Below are 17,747 nucleotides of genomic sequence, written 5' to 3'. Positions count from 1 at the left end.
ACCAACATGACATTGTAAAAAATAAATGAAAAAAATAACTAAAAGTAAATAAATAAAAAAAGTTATCTTTTAAAATGTGGAATGTGTACATGAAAGGGTGCTGATTTCCTCTATGATGGACTTTTGCTCTGCAGACAGAACTCACTTCAGACTTCTTTCAATTAATCATCTTTGGATATATTTGTCACACCTAGTATTTTAAGAATACGTGCCAAGAAAAGGATACCCAGATGCAGGAGCAACTGCACTAAACATCAGACGCAAGAAATACACATCCTGCTGGGTTGCTCTGCTAGACAAGGATGTTAACATTCTTAATTATTCTTTGCTGAGTAGAATTTAATTTGGGGGATACGTGGGCAGAGTAGATAGTTTATGCTATTAATATATTCCTTCTCAGCCATTGTTTTCATTTCAAAAACAAATTTTCATTAGTGTTATTTTCTTTCTTTCTTTTCTCAGTCTCAACTGCGAGGGCTGTACTTTATCCTGTTCTGAAGGAAAGGGTTCTATCCTGTATCAAGCACCAGGGTGGGGTCGGCTGTGCTGCGGGGCGTGTTCCCTCCTTAGTGCTGCCTGTTCACCTGTGTGTGTTGTCCTCTGTTGCAGTCGTCACTGTTAAGCTCTGTGCTGGGGGAGCTGCCCCCGAGCCAGGGGAAGGTCAGCGTGCACGGGAGGATTGCGTATGTTTCTCAGCAGCCCTGGATGTTCTCAGGAACTGTGAGGAGTAACATTTTATTTGGGAAGAAATATGAAAAAGAACGATATGAAAAAGTAATAAGGGCTTGTGCCTTGGAAGAGGTGAGTAATGACTTCTGAGTTGCATATACTTGAATTTCAAATGATGATAGTGGTTTAAACTACCAGGTTTGTTAAAAAATCTTTTTTCAAAAAATGGATTTTTGAATGTTGCTTAATATTTATGTTGGTCTTCTGGGTAAATATGCAGGCATATTTACATATGCTGCCATTTTAATCCTTATGGGATAATGACACTTACAGAATACCTTTTCTGGAGGGGGTGCTTGTTTCTTTCTGTGAAGTTTCATTCACTTTCAACTTTTTAAAATGGAAAGTTACAAAATTTTATGAAAATAGACAGCATGGTGTAATGAACCCTTATGTACCCCACCAGCCCCTCCAGCTTCAGCTAGGATCAGCTGGTGGCCAGTCTCACTGCATCTCTACCCCTGCCCTCTGCCAGCCCCACTCCCACCCCAGAGTATTGTGGAGCAGATCTTAGACCTCAGATTAGTTCATCTGTAAACATTTCATTAGTTTTCTCTAAAAGACAGGAAAGCTTTGGGAAAAAATCACTACTTTATTTCACCTGAAAAATACCTCAAATTCCTGAGTATTACCAACTTCTGGTCTGTGGTTACATGCTGTCGATCATCTCACTGAGAAACCTCCTTCACCATTGTTGGAATCCACACAAGGTCTACCCCCTGCACTTGACAGATGCCTCCTTGGTCCCTTTCAGTCTGTGAATTTCTCACTCCCCTTCATCTTTGACTTGTAATTCATTATTTAAGGAAACTGGAATGGTTTAAAATTTCTTTTTAATACTGCATCATTTCACTGCGGGAGAGATTATTTTCAGAAATGACATTGAGTTTCACAGAAAATGGTGGGATGAAAGGTTTAAACTGTATGTTGGTATTTCAGTAAGATTAGTGAATAAATAATGAGAACTAAACTGATAGGAGAATGCAATTTGGCAAAAAGAAAGGAAAAGGTTAAATAATATTAAATACTATGTTACTTTCTCAGGTTGTAAAAATCAGTGAATAATAGCATTAATGGTCTCCCCCTGGGGTCTGTTCAGTTCAGTCTGGACATCTGACTGTTCTTTTGTACTGTGAGGAAAAGCAGGGACAGATTTTCAAAGGTGTGGTATTGAAGGCTCCAAACTTGCTTTCTGAGAAAATTGTAATTCTCTTCAAACAATGGCTTGAACATCATAGGTTAGTTATATCAGGTGTGTGTGCCTGCTAAGTCACTTCAGTCGTGTCTGACTGCAGCCCTATGGACGATAGCCCACCAGGCTCCTCTGTCCATGGGATTTTGCAGGCCAGAATACTGGAGTGGGTTGCCATGCTCTCCTCCAGGGGATCGTCCCAACACAGGGATGAACCTGGGTCTCTTATGTCTCCTGCATTGGAAGGTGGGTTCTTTACCACTAGCGCCACCAGGGAAACCCTGAATCAGGTGAGCAGCATTTTACAGTGATATGGACAAACAGAATTGCTTGTTTAATGGACTTATTTCTTTATTCTGGGTTCTTGTTCACGGGTGGTTGTCCATTTGCAGAGATGATGTCAAATTAGCAGGGATGAGCTAGATATTTATTAAATGGTATAGATACCGTATAAGTAAAGAAGGGAAAGCAACTGTAGAACAGTGAGAAGAGTAGCTCCCATTTATTTAGAGTTCACGTGCAAATCACTTTTCTCTTTCACACATGTGCATGCACACACACAGCAATGTTTTTGAGTTATTCATTCTTTATGAGTGGCTTTGATATTCCCTTCTTTGTTTTATAGTTAATAAAACTGAGGCCTGGAGAGGTGAGACACCTCATCTCTACATTTGCAGCTCAAGTTCAGATCCTGGGGCCGATGCTTTGCTGCAGCCTCATGGGAGCAATGTGGACAGTGTCTGGGGCTTCACCCACCCTGGGGCGTCTGTGCAGCACAGACTCTGGTGGGAAGGGGCCCTGCAGGACTGGGCTGCACAGAGCTTCTTCTGTATATGATGTGATGTTTATAAACATGGACTGCTCTCCTGTTCTCTGTGTAGTTGGGACATGGAATCAGGACCCCTCGTGCACATTTCCTTCTTGGCAGGAAGGGAGGGTCAGGGTAGAGAAGTAACAGAGAGCAGAGCCCTGACCCTGACTTGATCACTTGCCTGCTGTCACTTTGGACATGTCTTGTCACCTGCATGGGCCTCTAATGTTTCTGCAGCAAAATGAGGACATTGGGTCAGAGGGTTTCCAAGAGGTTTTGCTGCTGCTGTGAAATGTCATCCATGTGTCTGATTAGTAAGGGGTCAGCAAGGACTTTACAACACCTGGGAACCACTTAGTAAGTTATGAGAGGCTCTGCTTATCTCCTTTTGGATTCCAGGTATCAGTGGATAGACATAAGGAAATCACAGGAAATAGTGGCATCCTGGAGTCAGCCTGGCATGTAGACAGAGATGGCATGTAGTAGAAAGGGCTTAGCCTTTGGAGAGAAACCGTTCTGAGTAGTAACTCCAGGTGTTTGTCTCAGTTTCCTTTTTATTAAATGGAGGAGGGGTGAAATTACTGTAAAGGCTATAGGTCATGCCTGTGAAATGCAAACAAGTCAGGATTTCAGTAAATGGTGGCTATTATTATTACTATTCTAACCTTTTTCTCTCCATCCATCCACCCATCCATCCATCCATATAAATATAAAAAAAGTTTCTCCTTACTCTTCTTCCTATTCCCACCTCCTCCAAATCTGGAAGATAAAACAAAAACCAACTCTATGGCTGATTCATATCAATGTATGACAAAACCCACTGAAAAATAAAAAATTAAAAAAAAAAAACCAAAAACCAAGCACTTTTTATATTACATCTGTTAATAACAACTAGATGTATTATACCAGATCTAATTGAAGTAATCCTTTACGTTCATTGAGCTGAAAATGTTTCTGTAACAAATTAGGGAGACATGAAGTAATCACATTGGCAACATAGATTCAGGTTGATGACATAAACTTCAAGGTCTAGGAATCAGAAGGTTCAGGAATTGAGTCCCAGTCTCTCTGTTGATCAGGTGTGTGGTTTGGCTAATTGATCCTTACAAGCCTGTTTCTTCACCTGTAAAATGGAGATAATAAAACTATCAACCTCATGAGGTTGTTTTGAGGATGAAATGTGGTTGTGATTTTAAAGACCTGATTGCTAGGGACATAACAAGCACTCTGTAGGTAGTAGAATGATTTTGAAAATAAATTAATTTTTAATTATAAGCTCAGCCAGTTTTTGGTAAAATTACAAATATAAAATGTGATATGTAAGAAAGAAGGTATCTGAATATTTAACTTACACTGTTTCATTTGCTATTTCTATAGCTGCTCTACACATTGTACATTATATAAATCAATAATAACAATATTCTGTTACCATAATATAAGCAATGTAGTATGTAACATTTGTCTACATGTTATCTTTAACCACTGGGAGGCTTCTGAAAATATTTAGTCAATATATATTTAAAGGTATCAAATTGATAAATTCTAGTTTTTAAAGGCATCATGTTGATAAATGCTAGTTTAATATTTTCCCACATTTGGACATTTTCTTTTCAGATTTCCTTGAAAATCTTAGGTTAATAAGTGTGTTGATCCTTCTGTGTCTAGGTGTAGAGGACTTAAAGTCTTGAATTAGTATTGCCTTCATTTCAAATATACTCTTCAGTCATCACCTGGGCAGCATGACGTGAAAGAGCATAAGGCTGTGAACTGACATGACCTTGTTCAGATTCCTGCTCTTCTGTTTAACAGCTGACTGTCCTCAGACCAGTGATGTGACCTCACTCAGTCTCAGTTACCTCATCTGTGAAATGGGGCCAGTAGTTCCTGTGAGTTTGTTTTGGGGATTAGTGATAATCATCATCAGGGTCCAGCACAGAGCTTGGTGCACAGATCTTACCCCCAGGAGCTGAGAGAAGCTGTGTGCATGTGTACGAATGATGGAGCAGAATAAGACAGTCCTTCATGAGAGATGAGAGATGAGAGATGTAAACAGAGCCTTAGGAACCCAGCAGGAAGAGATGAGTCCAGGATGGTTTCATGGGAGAGTGTGTTTGGGCTGAGCCTGGAAAGATGGGCGGGATATTGACAGGACGTGAGAGGAGGGGCGATTCCACGTGGAAGAAAAGCTGTGAAGGGAGGTGTGTCCTTCCCACCGCTTGACATGAGTCCATCCTCCTGTGCCAGGGCCTCATGTCACGCTGGCATAACCACTTCAGCAGTCTGCTCCGTGGTGTCTCTACTGTAGGTCTCCTCCATCACTGAAGGCCCTTGACATGCTTCTAGGCAGAGGGCACCAAGCCTGCACCTTCATTTCCTAGTTTGCTTCTAGTGTGTGTGCCTGCTGTTCAGTGAGAATTGGTTATATTTAACTTATAATAATATAATAATAAAAATAACTTAGAAGGGGATGACAGAGGAGGAGATGTTTGGACGGCATCACTGACTCAATGGACATGAGTTTGAGTAAGCTCTGAGAGTTGGTGATGGACAGGGAAGCCTGGCGTGCTGCAGTCCATGGAGTCATAAAGAGTTGGACATGACTGAGGGACTGAACTGAACTGAACTTAGAATAACAAACATGAATTAGAGCACATTCCTGTCAGTGGAAGGAGCTGTAACATATTCTCAACTCAAGATTTTCCTCTTTAATCTAATCAGAAAATGGTGACTGAGAAATCAGCTTGAATTTGTTTTACTTCAAATCCTCCAAAGTGTTTTTCCTCTTGGTGGCTTGTTCATAAATACTTTGCAGGGTCAACAACACTCTTGAAGTATTACTACCTGACTCGGGGATAGTTTCTTATGTCCTGGAAAGAGAGGCCACAAGTGCCTTTTCTAGAATGTGGTTAAGATTGGTATATTACAACACAGTGCTATTTTAAGAAGAAAACCACTTGAACAACAGAAAATCAAAGCTTAAAAACTAAGTGGAACAGTTTGCAAGGACTGTCAAAAGTGAGAGGCCAAGTAATTCTGTGTGTGTGTGTGTGTGTGAGGCTAAAAACATAGCTCATTTTTTTTTTTTAAATGAAAAGCAAAAGCAAGAGATAGTATTAATTTCTGAGCTCAAGAAAGAAAGAAGGTGAAATAATGATAAATTGTGAGGGCTTCATCTGCAGAAAGGAACTGCAGAAGTAAGGGCTTGAGTGAGGGCTTCATCTGCAGAAATGTACTGCTGTGCATCCTAGGTTGATGCCTGAGGGGTTTAGCAGATAAAACTCCAAACAAACTGCCTATGTCAAAATGTGCCAAGTGATAACTACAGGCAACCTAAGACCTCTAATATAATACTGTGTAACTTAAGCCTGATTTTTATATTGTTATTTTGGGAATGTTCTTGTCATCTTTTCTTTTTTTCCCCATGATACTCTGGGAAAAAATAGGCTGATTTGTCTATTTACTTCTTAAATAATATTCATTTATAACTTTTGATTGATTCCCAGATCTTCAAGTTACAACTTCATTTCCTTCTTAGCTTTGAGTTTTTCCTGTGTCCACAAACAAACATCTACTTAGTTCAGCTGGTTTTCTGGGTGTTCCTTGAGCACAGTGTTTCTTTCCTTTTGGTTTTCCTGCCCAACTTGCTCTTTCTGCTCCCATTTCTTGTTCAGACCTTGTCTGTCACTCTGTCACTTGCCTTAAGTATCACTGTGAGGACTTGGGTCAGGTGTTATCCCTTCTCTGAAAGTGGGAAGCTGAGGCTGAGATCAGCAAAATGTCCAGTTGAAGACACACTCATTCCCTGATAAAACAAGTCCTGTGCCTTCACCAGCCTGGGCCACCAGCTCTTACACCTGTGTCTCTAGCACAGACCTTTACACTTGCATGTCCAGCTGCACCATGACAATACTGAGAGGTTATCTCAGCTTGTCCACAAGTGAAGTCTCCTAAGCCTGTATCCAGCATCTTCTCCAACTCAGTAAACGGAGACCCTGTTCTTCCCCTTCCTTACCCCAAACACCACATCCTCTTCTCTTACATCCCACAACCCATCCTGTCAGTAGGTCTTATAGACTTCACCTTCCAAATGTGTCTGTAGTGTGACCCTATCTCTCTATTCCTGCTGCTTCCACTGTGGTCCTGACCACAGTCATCTGTCACCTAGATTCTTCCAGTAGCCTTCTCATTTGTACCTGCCCTCACCCTTCCCCACTTACTGTTTTCTGCAAAGCACAGGAGTGATACATTAAAAACCTCAGACCACATCAGTCTTCCCCTCCCTCTCCTCTTCTTACTGGAGTGACCCCAGGCTCCTCCTGCTCTGTCTCTGCCCTCACTCCCCTCGTTTTCACTCGGCTCCACTCTCCTGCCTCCGTGTCCTGAACCCCTTGGGCATCTCCCCCGTGGCCCCTGCACCCACCGCTTCCTCTGTGAGGAGCAGCCTCTCCAGGTCTGCCTGAGCGCCTCCCCCTCCCCCAGATCTGCTCACACGCCCTATGATCAGAGCCCTCCGAACCCAGTGCAGACTCACTTCCCTCCTTCAGTATCCACCCCCTTGAGCCGGCTTCCTTTTCCTTCTTGTCCTCAGTACTTGTGCTCAGGTTATTTTCCATATCGTCTGTCTTCCACCATGGAAGAAACTCTAGGAACTTTGTTTCTTCACAACTGAGTTCATAGTGCCCAGAGCAATGCCTGTCATATAATAGATCCTCAATAAATATCTGTTAAAATGGTCAAAAGCATAGATGCTGTGAAAAACTACAGAATGAAGAAGTGAAACTCTTGCTGTTTGCAGATGACATGATGCTCTACATAGAAAACCCCAAAGACTCTACCAGAAAATTACTAGAGCTAATCAACGAATATAGTAAAGTTGCAGGATATAAAATTAACACACAGAAATCCCTTGCATTCCTATACACTAACAATGAGAAAACAGAAAGAGAAATTAAGGAAACAATACCATTCACCATTGCAACAAAAAGAATAAAATACTTAGGAGTATATCTACCTAAAGGAACAAAAGACCTATACATAGAAAACTATAAAACACTGATGAAAGAAATCAAAGAAGACACAAACAGATGGAGAAATATACTGTGTTCATGGATTGGAAGAATCAATATTGTCAAAATGGTTATACTACCCAAAGCAATCTATAGATTCAATGCAATCCCTATCAAGCTACCAATGGTATTTTTCAGAGAACTAGAACAAATAATTTCACAATTTGTATGGAAATACAAAAAACCTCAAATAGCCAAAGTAATCTTAAGAAAGAAGAATGGAACTGGAGGAATCAACCTGCCTGACTTCAGACTATAGTACAAAGCCACAATCATCAAGACAGTATGGTACTGGCACAAAGACAGAAATATAGATCAATGGAACAGAATAGAAAGCCCAGAGATAAATCCATGTACCTATGGACACCTTATCTTCGACAAAGGAGGCAAGAATATACAATGTAAAAAAGACAACCTCTTTAACAAGTGGTGCTGGGAAAACTGGTCAACCACTTGTAAAAGAATGAAACTAGAACACTTTCTAACACCATACACAAAAATAAACTCAAAATGGATTAAAGATCTAAATGTAAGACCAGAAACTAAAACTCCTAGAGGAGAACATAGGCAAAACACATAAATCACAGCAGGATCCTCTATGACCCACCTCCCAGAATATTGGAAATAAAAGCAAAAATAAATGGGACCTAATTAAACTTAAAAACTTTTGCACAACAAAGGAAACTATAAGTAAGGTGAAAATACATTCCTCAGATTGGGAGAAAATAATAGCAAATGAAGCAACAGACAAAGGATTAATCTCAAAAATATACAAGCAACTCCTGAAGCTCAATTCCAGAAAAATAAATGGCCCAATCCAAAAATGGGCCAAAGAACTAAACAGGCATTTCTCCAAAGAAGACATACAGATGGCTAACAAACACATGAAAAGATGCTCCACATCACTCATTATCAGAGAAATGCAAATCAAAACCACAATGAGGTACCATTACATGCCAGTCAGGATGGCTGCTATCCAAAAGTCTACAAGCAATAAATGCTGGAGAGGGTGTGGAGAGAAGGGAACCCTCTTACACTGTTGGTGGGAATGCAAACTAGTACAGCCACTATGGAGAACAGTGTGGAGATTCCTTAAAAAACTGGAAATAGAACTGCCCTATGACCCAGCAGCCCCACTGCTGGGCATACACACCAAGGAGACCAGATCTGAAAGAGACACGTGCACCCCAATGTTCATCGCAGCACTGTTTATAATAGCCCAGACATGGAAGCAACCTAGATGTCCATCAGCAGACGAATGGATATGGAAGCTGTGGTGCATATGCACCATGGGATATTACTCAGCCATTAATAAGAATACATTTGAATCAGTTCTAATGAGATGGATGAAACTGGAGCCCATTATACAGAGTGAAGTAAGCCAGAAAGATAAAGACCAATACAGTATACTACCACATATATATGGAATTTGGAAAGATGGTAGTCATAACCCTATATGCAGAACGGAAAAAGAGACACAGATGTAGAGAACAGACTTTTGGACTCTGTGGGAGAAGGCGAGGGTGGTATGTTTCAAGAGAACAGCATCGAAACATGTATATTATCACGGGTGAAACAGATCATCAGCCCAGGTTGGATGCATGAGACAAGTGCCTGGTGCACTGGGAAGACCCAGAGGGATCAGGTGGAGAGGGCGGTGGGAGGAAGGATCGGGATGGGGAATACATGTAAATCCATGGCTAATGCATGTCAATGTATGGTAAAAACCACTACAATATAAGTAATTAGCCTCCAACTAATAAAAATAAATGGGAAAAAAAAAAGAAGAAAAACTAAAGAATGAAAACAAAGGAAACACTGAGAAGTTTTTTTGAAATGTTCAACCCATTAACACATACCCATTGCTGTGGCTTCCTAGGTGACTCAGTGGTAAAGAATCCACTTGCCAATGCAGGAGACACAGGAGACATAGATTCCATCCTTGATTCTGGAAGATCTCCTGAAGGAGGAAATAGCAGCCCACTCCAGTGTTGTTGCCTGGAGAATCCCATGGAGAGAGAAGCCTAATGGGCCATAGTCCATGGGGTTACAAAGAGTCGAAAACCTATTAGCAGCTGAGCATGTATGCATGTTGATCAAATACTTGTATGAAGAACTAATGCTGAAAGTTTAAGATGTAGTAGAACACATTTTCAAACTTTTTTTACTCCCCCCTCCCCCTTTTTAATCTCTGTATAGGATTTACAACTTTTGGAGGAAGGAGATCTAACTGAGCTAGGAGACAGAGGAACCCCGCTGAGTGAAGGACAGAAAGCCCGGGTCAGCCTCGCCAGGTAAGTGGGGTTTCAGTTGCCATCCTGCCCCTCCTCCTCCGTGGCTCCTATTGGACGGGAGCACACAGACCCCGTTCACCAGGTGGGTCTGTGTGAAGCAGGGTCTTGGTTCTTTCCCTGGGCTCCAGGAAGGAGCATGAAGTTGTTGGATATCATCATGATTCAGAGATGAGACCCAGGGAGTGTGAATTGTCCTCTCCTGACATCTTTCTACATGTTCTAGAGCCGTGTATCAGGATGCAGACATCTACCTCCTGGATGATCCGCTCAGCGCAGTGGATGCAGTAGTCAGCAGGCACTTGTTTGAACAGTGAGTTTGCTCCTGTTTTCTATCATCTCTGCTTTCCAGGAACCCTGTAGAGATCAGGGAAGGGAGCTCAGGAAAGTTTGGTGCTTCAGGAGACTCAGCCTGTTCTGCTCTGGTGTCCCTTCCTTCTGCAGAAGATCCATTGTAGAGAAATTTTGCATCATGATGAGGTCAGGATAGGAAAATACAAAAGGTGCTTCCAGTGTGTGGAGGCCAGTGGAGTCTGTTCTTTAGGGAGTGAGGGATAGACCACAGATTTCCTCTTCTACTTGCTGTTGATAATCAGACACTGTGGATGGATCCAGACACCAGGAATGAGAGAGATGATGTATGTTTTTAAAATCAGAGTGAGACTCCATAACGTGGTACTTAGCTTCCAGTTCTTTTCCTCCATCACTATTTTAAGGCACATTAGAAGTGAAGTTTTCAGTACTGACAGAAGGCTTCCTTGGAAAGAATTTGTTGGTTTATGCTTGTTATTATTTCACTTTGGAAATAAAGTCTTTATTAAGTCTAGACTTAATAAAATCCTAAAAGATGAAGCTGTAAAAGTGTTTCACTCAATATGCCAGCAAATTTGGAAAACTCCCCAGTGGCCATAGGACTGGAAAGATCAGTTTTCATTCCAATCCCAAAGAAGGGCAATGCTAAAGAATGTTCAGACTATTACACAAGTGTACTCATTTCAGATGCTAGCAAAGTAATGCTCAAAATTCTCCAAGCTAGGCTTCAGTAGTACATGAACTGAGAACTTTCAGATGTTCAAGCTTGATTTAGAAAAGCAGAGGAACCATAGATTAAGTTGCCAACATTCATTGGATCATAGAAAAAGTAAGAGAGTTCCAGAAAAAACATCTGCTTCTGCTTCATTGACTAAGCTAAAGTGTTTGTGTGGATCACAACAAACTGTGGAAAATTCTTAAAGAGATGAAAATACCAAGACCACCTGACCTGCCTCCTGAGAAACCTGTATACAGGTCAAGAAACAACAGTTAGCATTGGACATGGAACAATGGACTGGTTCCAAATTGTGAAAGGAGTACATCAAGGGTGTGTATTGTCACCATGATTGCATAACTTCTATGCAGATTACATCCTGCGAGATGCCTGACTGGATGAAGCTCAAGCCGTAATCAAGATTGCCGCAAGAAATATCAATAACCTCAGATATGTAGATGACACCATTCTTATGGCAGAAAGTGAAGAGGAACTAAAGAGACTCTTGATGAAGGTGAAAGAGGAGAGTGAAAAAGTTGGCTTAAAGATCAACATTCAGAAAACTATGATCATGGCATCTGGTCCCATCACTTCATGGCAAATAGATGGGGAAACAGTGGGAACAGTGGCTGACTTTATTTTTGGGGCTCCAAAATGACTGCAGATGGTGACTGCAGCCATGAAATTAAAAGACGCTTACTCCTTGGAAGGAAAGTTATGACCAACCTAGACAGCATATTAAAAAGCAAAGACATTACTTTGCTTTTATATGTGTATAACTGAGTCACTATGCTGCACAAAATTAACACAATGTAATAAATTAACTATATTTCAATAAAAACAATTCTTTTTTTTTAAAAAAAGGACAGAGACAGAGGTTGTGTGTAAACAGAGGTTGTGTATAAACCATATACACATAAAGGTCCGGCTATGTAGTCAAGGCTATGGTTTTTCTGGGGCTCATGTATGGATATGAGAGTGAGACTATTAAGAAAGCTGAATGCCGAAGAATTGATGCTTTTGAACTGTAATGTTGGAGAAGACTCTTGAGAGTCCCTTGAACTGCAAGGAGATCAAACCAGTCTATCCTAAAGGAGATCAGTCCTGGATGTTCATTGGAAGGACTGATGTTAAAGCTGAAACTCCAATACTTTGGCCACCTGATGCGAAGAGTTGACTCATTTGAAAAGACCCTGATGCTGGGAGGGATTGAGAGCAGGAGGAAAAGGGGGCAACAGAGGATGAGATGGTTGGATGATATCACCAACTAAATGGACATGGGTTTGGGTGGACTCCGGCAGCTGGTGATGGACATGGAGGCCTGGCGTGCTGCAGTTCATGGGGTTGCAAAGAGTTGGACATGACTGAGCGAATGAACTGAATCTCCTAATACCAACACATTGGAGATTAGGTATCATGTGTGAATTTTGGAGACAAAAACATTCAGTCTATAGCAAGTTGTCACAGTTGGGGTGCTTAAAGATTAGAAATTAATTTTCTCACAGTTCTTGAGTCTACAGTTTCAAGGTGTGAGCAGGTTTAGTTTCTCCTGAGACCTCTCTCCTTGGCTTCTAACCACATTCACCTCTCTGTCCTCACATGGTTTTCCCTCTGTTTACACACAACCTCTGTCTCTGTCCTTTTTTAAAAAAAAAGAATTGTTTTTATTGAAATATAGTTAATTTATTACATTGTGTTAATTTTGTGCAGCATAGTGACTCAGTTATACACATATATTCGCTCATTTCCATTATGGTTTATCTCAGGGTATTGACTGTAGTTCCCTGTACTATACCATAGAACCTTGTGAGACATGTGAGGAGCTCTGAGCCCTGGACACTAGGATCTGGGATTCCATGTCCACTGAACAGAAGTCATTAGACTTTGGTGGAACCTGCCCATGTATAAAATGTGCTTAGTGTTGGGGTGATGAAAGAGTTGTGGAGATGGATTGTGGTGATGTCTGCACAATAATGTGAATTTACTTAATGCCACTGAGTTATATGCTTAAAATGGTTAAAATGGTAGATTTCATATTATGTATACTGTAACACACATATACAGAAAACTGCATAGTAGCACTGAATCTTTGAGAACACGGGGAAAACAGGACAGGTAACACACAGCTATGGCCTCCAGCTCTCTAATCTGACCCACCTTTTCACCCTCTCCTTTTGTGATTTGATGAATTTTCCATTAGAGAAGTGCCTTGTGTCTTGTCATGAGTTGAATGATGGGGGCTAGTACTGTGACAGGGATTCCCCACCCCCACCCTCCTGGCATCATTAATATATCAGCCTCCCTGTTCCCAGCACCCCGCCCTGAACTCAACAAATGTCTGTCATCCCCTCTTGTGAGCATCTGCACAAGTTCCCCATCACTGCAGGAGCAGTTTCCATTGGTGATTGCATCTGTGTCACAGGGAGGGGTGAGCAAGGCAATTGGTGTCAAGTATAGTGTGCTGATCACAAGAGGTCTCTTGAGTTCTTTTCAAACACAGGAGATATCTATAAAATCTTCTAAAATATTTTGGGTATACCACTTTGGATATATACTTAATAGAAGCAAGGTTAAGATTGTTGTTTGCTAATCAGAGCTACATTCTCTAGGGTGACGTAAAGCAGAGAGCATGAAAGTATTTTAGGAAGTCACTCAGCAGCGACTGCAATGTTCTCAAGTTAGGAAATTGGGTGGAGCAATATTCTATGAGAGATGATGGTCATGTGGAAGCTTAGTAATAGGAAGGGTTTTGTATTAAGAGTGAATGAATCACACTTCTACTTACCATTAACAGTTTCCTTCCATCATGAAGTAAAGCCATTTAGGTTTGTGAGTTTTACTTTATGCTGTGAGCACTAAATGGGTTCTGTCACCTACAGAAGGTGAGAGGCCTTAGGTGAACTGATGGAGTCTCATCATGCCATGGGGATCATGCTATGGATCCTGTTCTGGTTCAGCCCCACATCACCAGACCCCTACCTCCTGCATCATCAGGTCTTCAGGTCTGCCTTGATCAGACTCTCACGCTGCTGTCTACACAGCTCACCCTCCTGCTCCAGCCCTTCTCAAGCCCCCCACCCCTCACATTCAGGAAGCAACTCCAGGTCCTTAAACAAAGAATGGGCTTCTTTGCTGTCTTCTCCCATCAGCCTTTCCAGCTCATCCCCACATCTACTCGGTGTCCAGCTGTGCTGGCTCTGTGGAGGTCCTTTCTTATCCCTGTCTGTCTCTACATACTGGTCCGTCTGTCCCAGAGTCAGGAACAGTGTCCCAGGACACAGAAGGTGGAAGATGGGCCCTGCCGTTCCCTCCTGCTCCTCCAGGGGGCGCCTGTGCCCTCTGTCTTCCCACAGCCCTCAGTGGGTGCGCTTGACCAATTATGAGTCCCTCCAACCACCCCTAAGCTGTGAATGCAGGAAGGCACCTCAACCCAGTGCAGGCCCTCTGCACCTGCTGTGTCTTCTTCCAGGATGTGTTTCCACATGGTCTCAGGGCTCCTGTGCCTCCCCATCTAAGATAGCAGACCCCTTGCTTTTCCTACAGAGCACACATCACAGCCCCATATTGCATTTCTCTATACTCATTCAGTGTGTTCGCCTTTATGTGGTGCAAAGTACTGTCTGCTTTGTTGACCTGTGATGTAGGTCAAATGAGTGGCACTTCAGTAAACCTCTGCCGATTGAATGAATGAAGGTGGGGACTCTGTCTTATTTGTATCCCCTCTATCACGGATGTGTCTCCTTTTAACATAGTCCTTATATAGGATTATACTGTGTTGGCCAAAAAGTTCATTTGGGTTTTTTCTGTAAGATGTTATGGAAAAATCCAAACAAACTTTGTGGCTAACCCAACAAATAGGATCAACACAGCCCTTGTAGAAGAACAACAGTTAAACAACTTGTTGAAACAATTTATTTTTATGACATGACTTGAAAATTTCACTTTCACTTTTCTTAGAGATTTAATGTGCATGCTAGGTCACTTCAGTCTGACTCTGTGCTACTCCATGGACTATAGCCCACCAGGATCCTCTCTCCATGGGATTTTCTAGGCAAGAATACTGGAGTGGGTTGCCGTGTCCTTCTCCAGGGGATCTTCCTGACCCAGGGATTGAACCATGTCTCTTATGTCTCCTGCATTGGCAGGTGGGTTCTTGCCCAATAAAGCCACCTGGGGAGAGATTTGGATAAAAAGCATTATTTAGGAAGCATTTACTCTGGAGGAGGACACGGCAACCCACGCTGGTATTCTAGTCTGGAGAATCCCCATGGCAGAGAAGCCTGGCAGGCTGCAGCCCATGGGGTCGCAAAGAGTCGGACATGACTGAGCGACTACTCACAAGAAGCATTCAAAGCCATCAGCTGATCACGTCATTGTAATTATTTGTATTTCCTCATCTATGATGGGATTTTCGGAAGAAAACATTTTATACCTTTTGGGTTGCTCCATCCTGGACTTAACAGCCCATCAAATTTGATTAACATCCATCTTCAGGGACTATTAGCAGGTTATTATGAATTAAGAAGAAACAATTTCATTAAAAGCTTTAGTGCTAAGTGTGATGAGGGGGTTACTCAGTCAAGAAGCTTAGGTAGGAAAACTGAACTGAGACCTGTCAAAGGGAAAAATGACTACTTTTGGACTTAGTAAAGCTATGGTGTGTGTGTGTGCATCCTGACTCTTGCTTCTGATCACAGACCCAGTGTCCAGAGTGTCCCCTTAGGACTTTTCTGTCCTGAATCCAAAGCACAGGGCCAGTTGTGGGTTATGGAGAAGTAGAGAAAGGAGCTGACATTTACTGGGTGGACTGGTGGTTTGATTTCTCAAAACATGTGGATGAGTTGTCACTGATGTTGTTTTGAGATGAAGATCCTGAGGTTTAGTCACTCATCCAATGTTGTCAGGCTCGTGAGAGGGACTGAGCTACAGTCTGCTGCCTCCAGACTCTCCGTCTGACTCACTCACAGGCTGAGCTCTGGCCCAGGTTCCTGAGATTTGACCTGCAAGGGGCTCAGGCTCCCAGAGTACCTGCCTGGAGCCCTGCCTGTGGTCACCGGGGCCCTGGACCTAGTCAGTCACTTCCCTGGAGGGTTGTGGACCCTGTGGGTTGAGACTGGGTCTTAGTTCCTAGAGGTCTGCATTTAAAATGTAGGAGCAGTTGGAGGAGTTACTGTAAAAACGCACTTAAGGTTGGAAGCTGAGGGGGGTTGTCGGGCTGCACCCAGCAGGCCTGCCAGACCTGTACTTGCCCAGCGTAGACTTAGGAAGGAGCCCGGAATTAGTGCAAACACACAGATGGTTTAATGGTTAGGGCCAGCTTACACTTGCGAAGGAAATCCTGGAAGGACATCCACCGTTTGAGGCCCACGTTGGGACAGGACATGGTGGCAGTCTTCGCTCCCAGGAGAAGCAGAGAGCAGGGTGGGGAGATTACCTGTTATAAGGGGAGTTGATGTTAGGTTGGGCCATCAGTTACTGTGAAAACCAGCAGAGGGTCATGCCCCTCCTGCCCCTTTGACAAGCATCATGGAGCGTTTTGATCTAAAGCTAGAACAGTCATTAGCTGGACTCTGGGACAAGTGTGTAGGAAGGTTAGTCACATGAGTAGGTGTAGGTGAAGCAGGCACTGGTTAGGCAGGGGATGTACAGAGAGCAAGAGAATAGCCATCTTGGGTGGCCTGATCACACAGGGGTCTTAACTAAGAGAACTGGTGTGTCTTTTGAGCCATTGGATGATTCCCAGTGTGATTTCCATTCTTTCATTTTCATATCTGGAAGGTCTTACTTCCTGGATGGGATAGAGTGTTGTAGAGACTGATGGAGGCCACGCTAGCTTTCATTTTCTTACTAATACTATTTGGGAAGAAGTGCCTAGAAAATGACCTCTGGCAAAAGTTACCAAGAATCAATTAATCCTTTGTTGTTAATATGTACATCATAAATCATAAATAATCACTAAATACTGTCTAAGAAAAAATCTACAGAGTTTTATATGATATAGATCCCTGTTCTCCCATTCCCACATAATGATAAAGTAATGTTTTAGTTCAGTCAAGTTTTGGAATCTCAGTATTGCTCTATTATATTCCATCATGAGACATATAAATTATTGCTAAGCTGAGTGTTAGGAAAAGAAATTTAGCAAGTGCCTCCTTTAACGGACTGTTTTTAAAAATTTTTTAGCAGAGCTAGAGTCAAGTTTGCTGCTGATAAATTTGAGGACCTACTTGTCATCATTGACTTATATTTGTATTTAATTTAATTTTTGTTTATTTGGCATTTAAAACGTAGACCTTAGCTATGTTGTTTTTGTCTCATTATGCTTTCAAAATATGTGTTTTCAGTTTGGAGCACCCCCACTAATGTGCTTTTGCATACTGTATCTTTTACATTTGTAGATGTATTTGTCAAACCTTGAAGGAGAAGATCACAATCTTAGTGACTCATCAGCTGCAGTACCTAAAGGATGCAAGTCAGATTCTGATACTGAAAGATGTAAGTAGTTTCTAGAAGTCTGGGGAACTTGCTAGCACTCAAGTGTGTTGAAGATCAGGCCACCCAGCAGGTCATTCTCTTTGGATTCAAAGTAAATGCCCCTTACTCAGTTTTATTCTCCCTTCTTCTCAGAGTT

The 17,747-nt window shown here is 42.1% G+C and overlaps 1 protein-coding gene across 2 annotated transcripts in view; it reads left to right on the top strand.

Moving 5' to 3' along the window:
- The window catches only part of LOC136144514 (ATP-binding cassette sub-family C member 4-like), a 195,078-nt gene that overhangs the window by 44,790 nt on the left and 132,541 nt on the right, over positions 1-17,747 (top strand). For both annotated transcript variants that reach the window (XM_065902420.1, XM_065902419.1), the window contains exons 11-14: positions 610-801; positions 9,998-10,092; positions 10,316-10,402; positions 17,515-17,611. In XM_065902420.1, the coding sequence (XP_065758492.1) occupies positions 610-801; positions 9,998-10,092; positions 10,316-10,402; positions 17,515-17,611 (471 nt within the window). The remainder of the gene's footprint in view (positions 1-609; positions 802-9,997; positions 10,093-10,315; positions 10,403-17,514; positions 17,612-17,747) is intronic.

Source organism: Muntiacus reevesi, chromosome 11 (genome assembly GCF_963930625.1).
Source record: "Muntiacus reevesi chromosome 11, mMunRee1.1, whole genome shotgun sequence".
In the NCBI taxonomy this organism is placed as follows: domain Eukaryota; kingdom Metazoa; phylum Chordata; class Mammalia; order Artiodactyla; family Cervidae; genus Muntiacus; species Muntiacus reevesi.
Note: the sequence above shows the minus strand (reverse complement) of the source record. Positions and strands in the feature narration are given on the sequence as shown.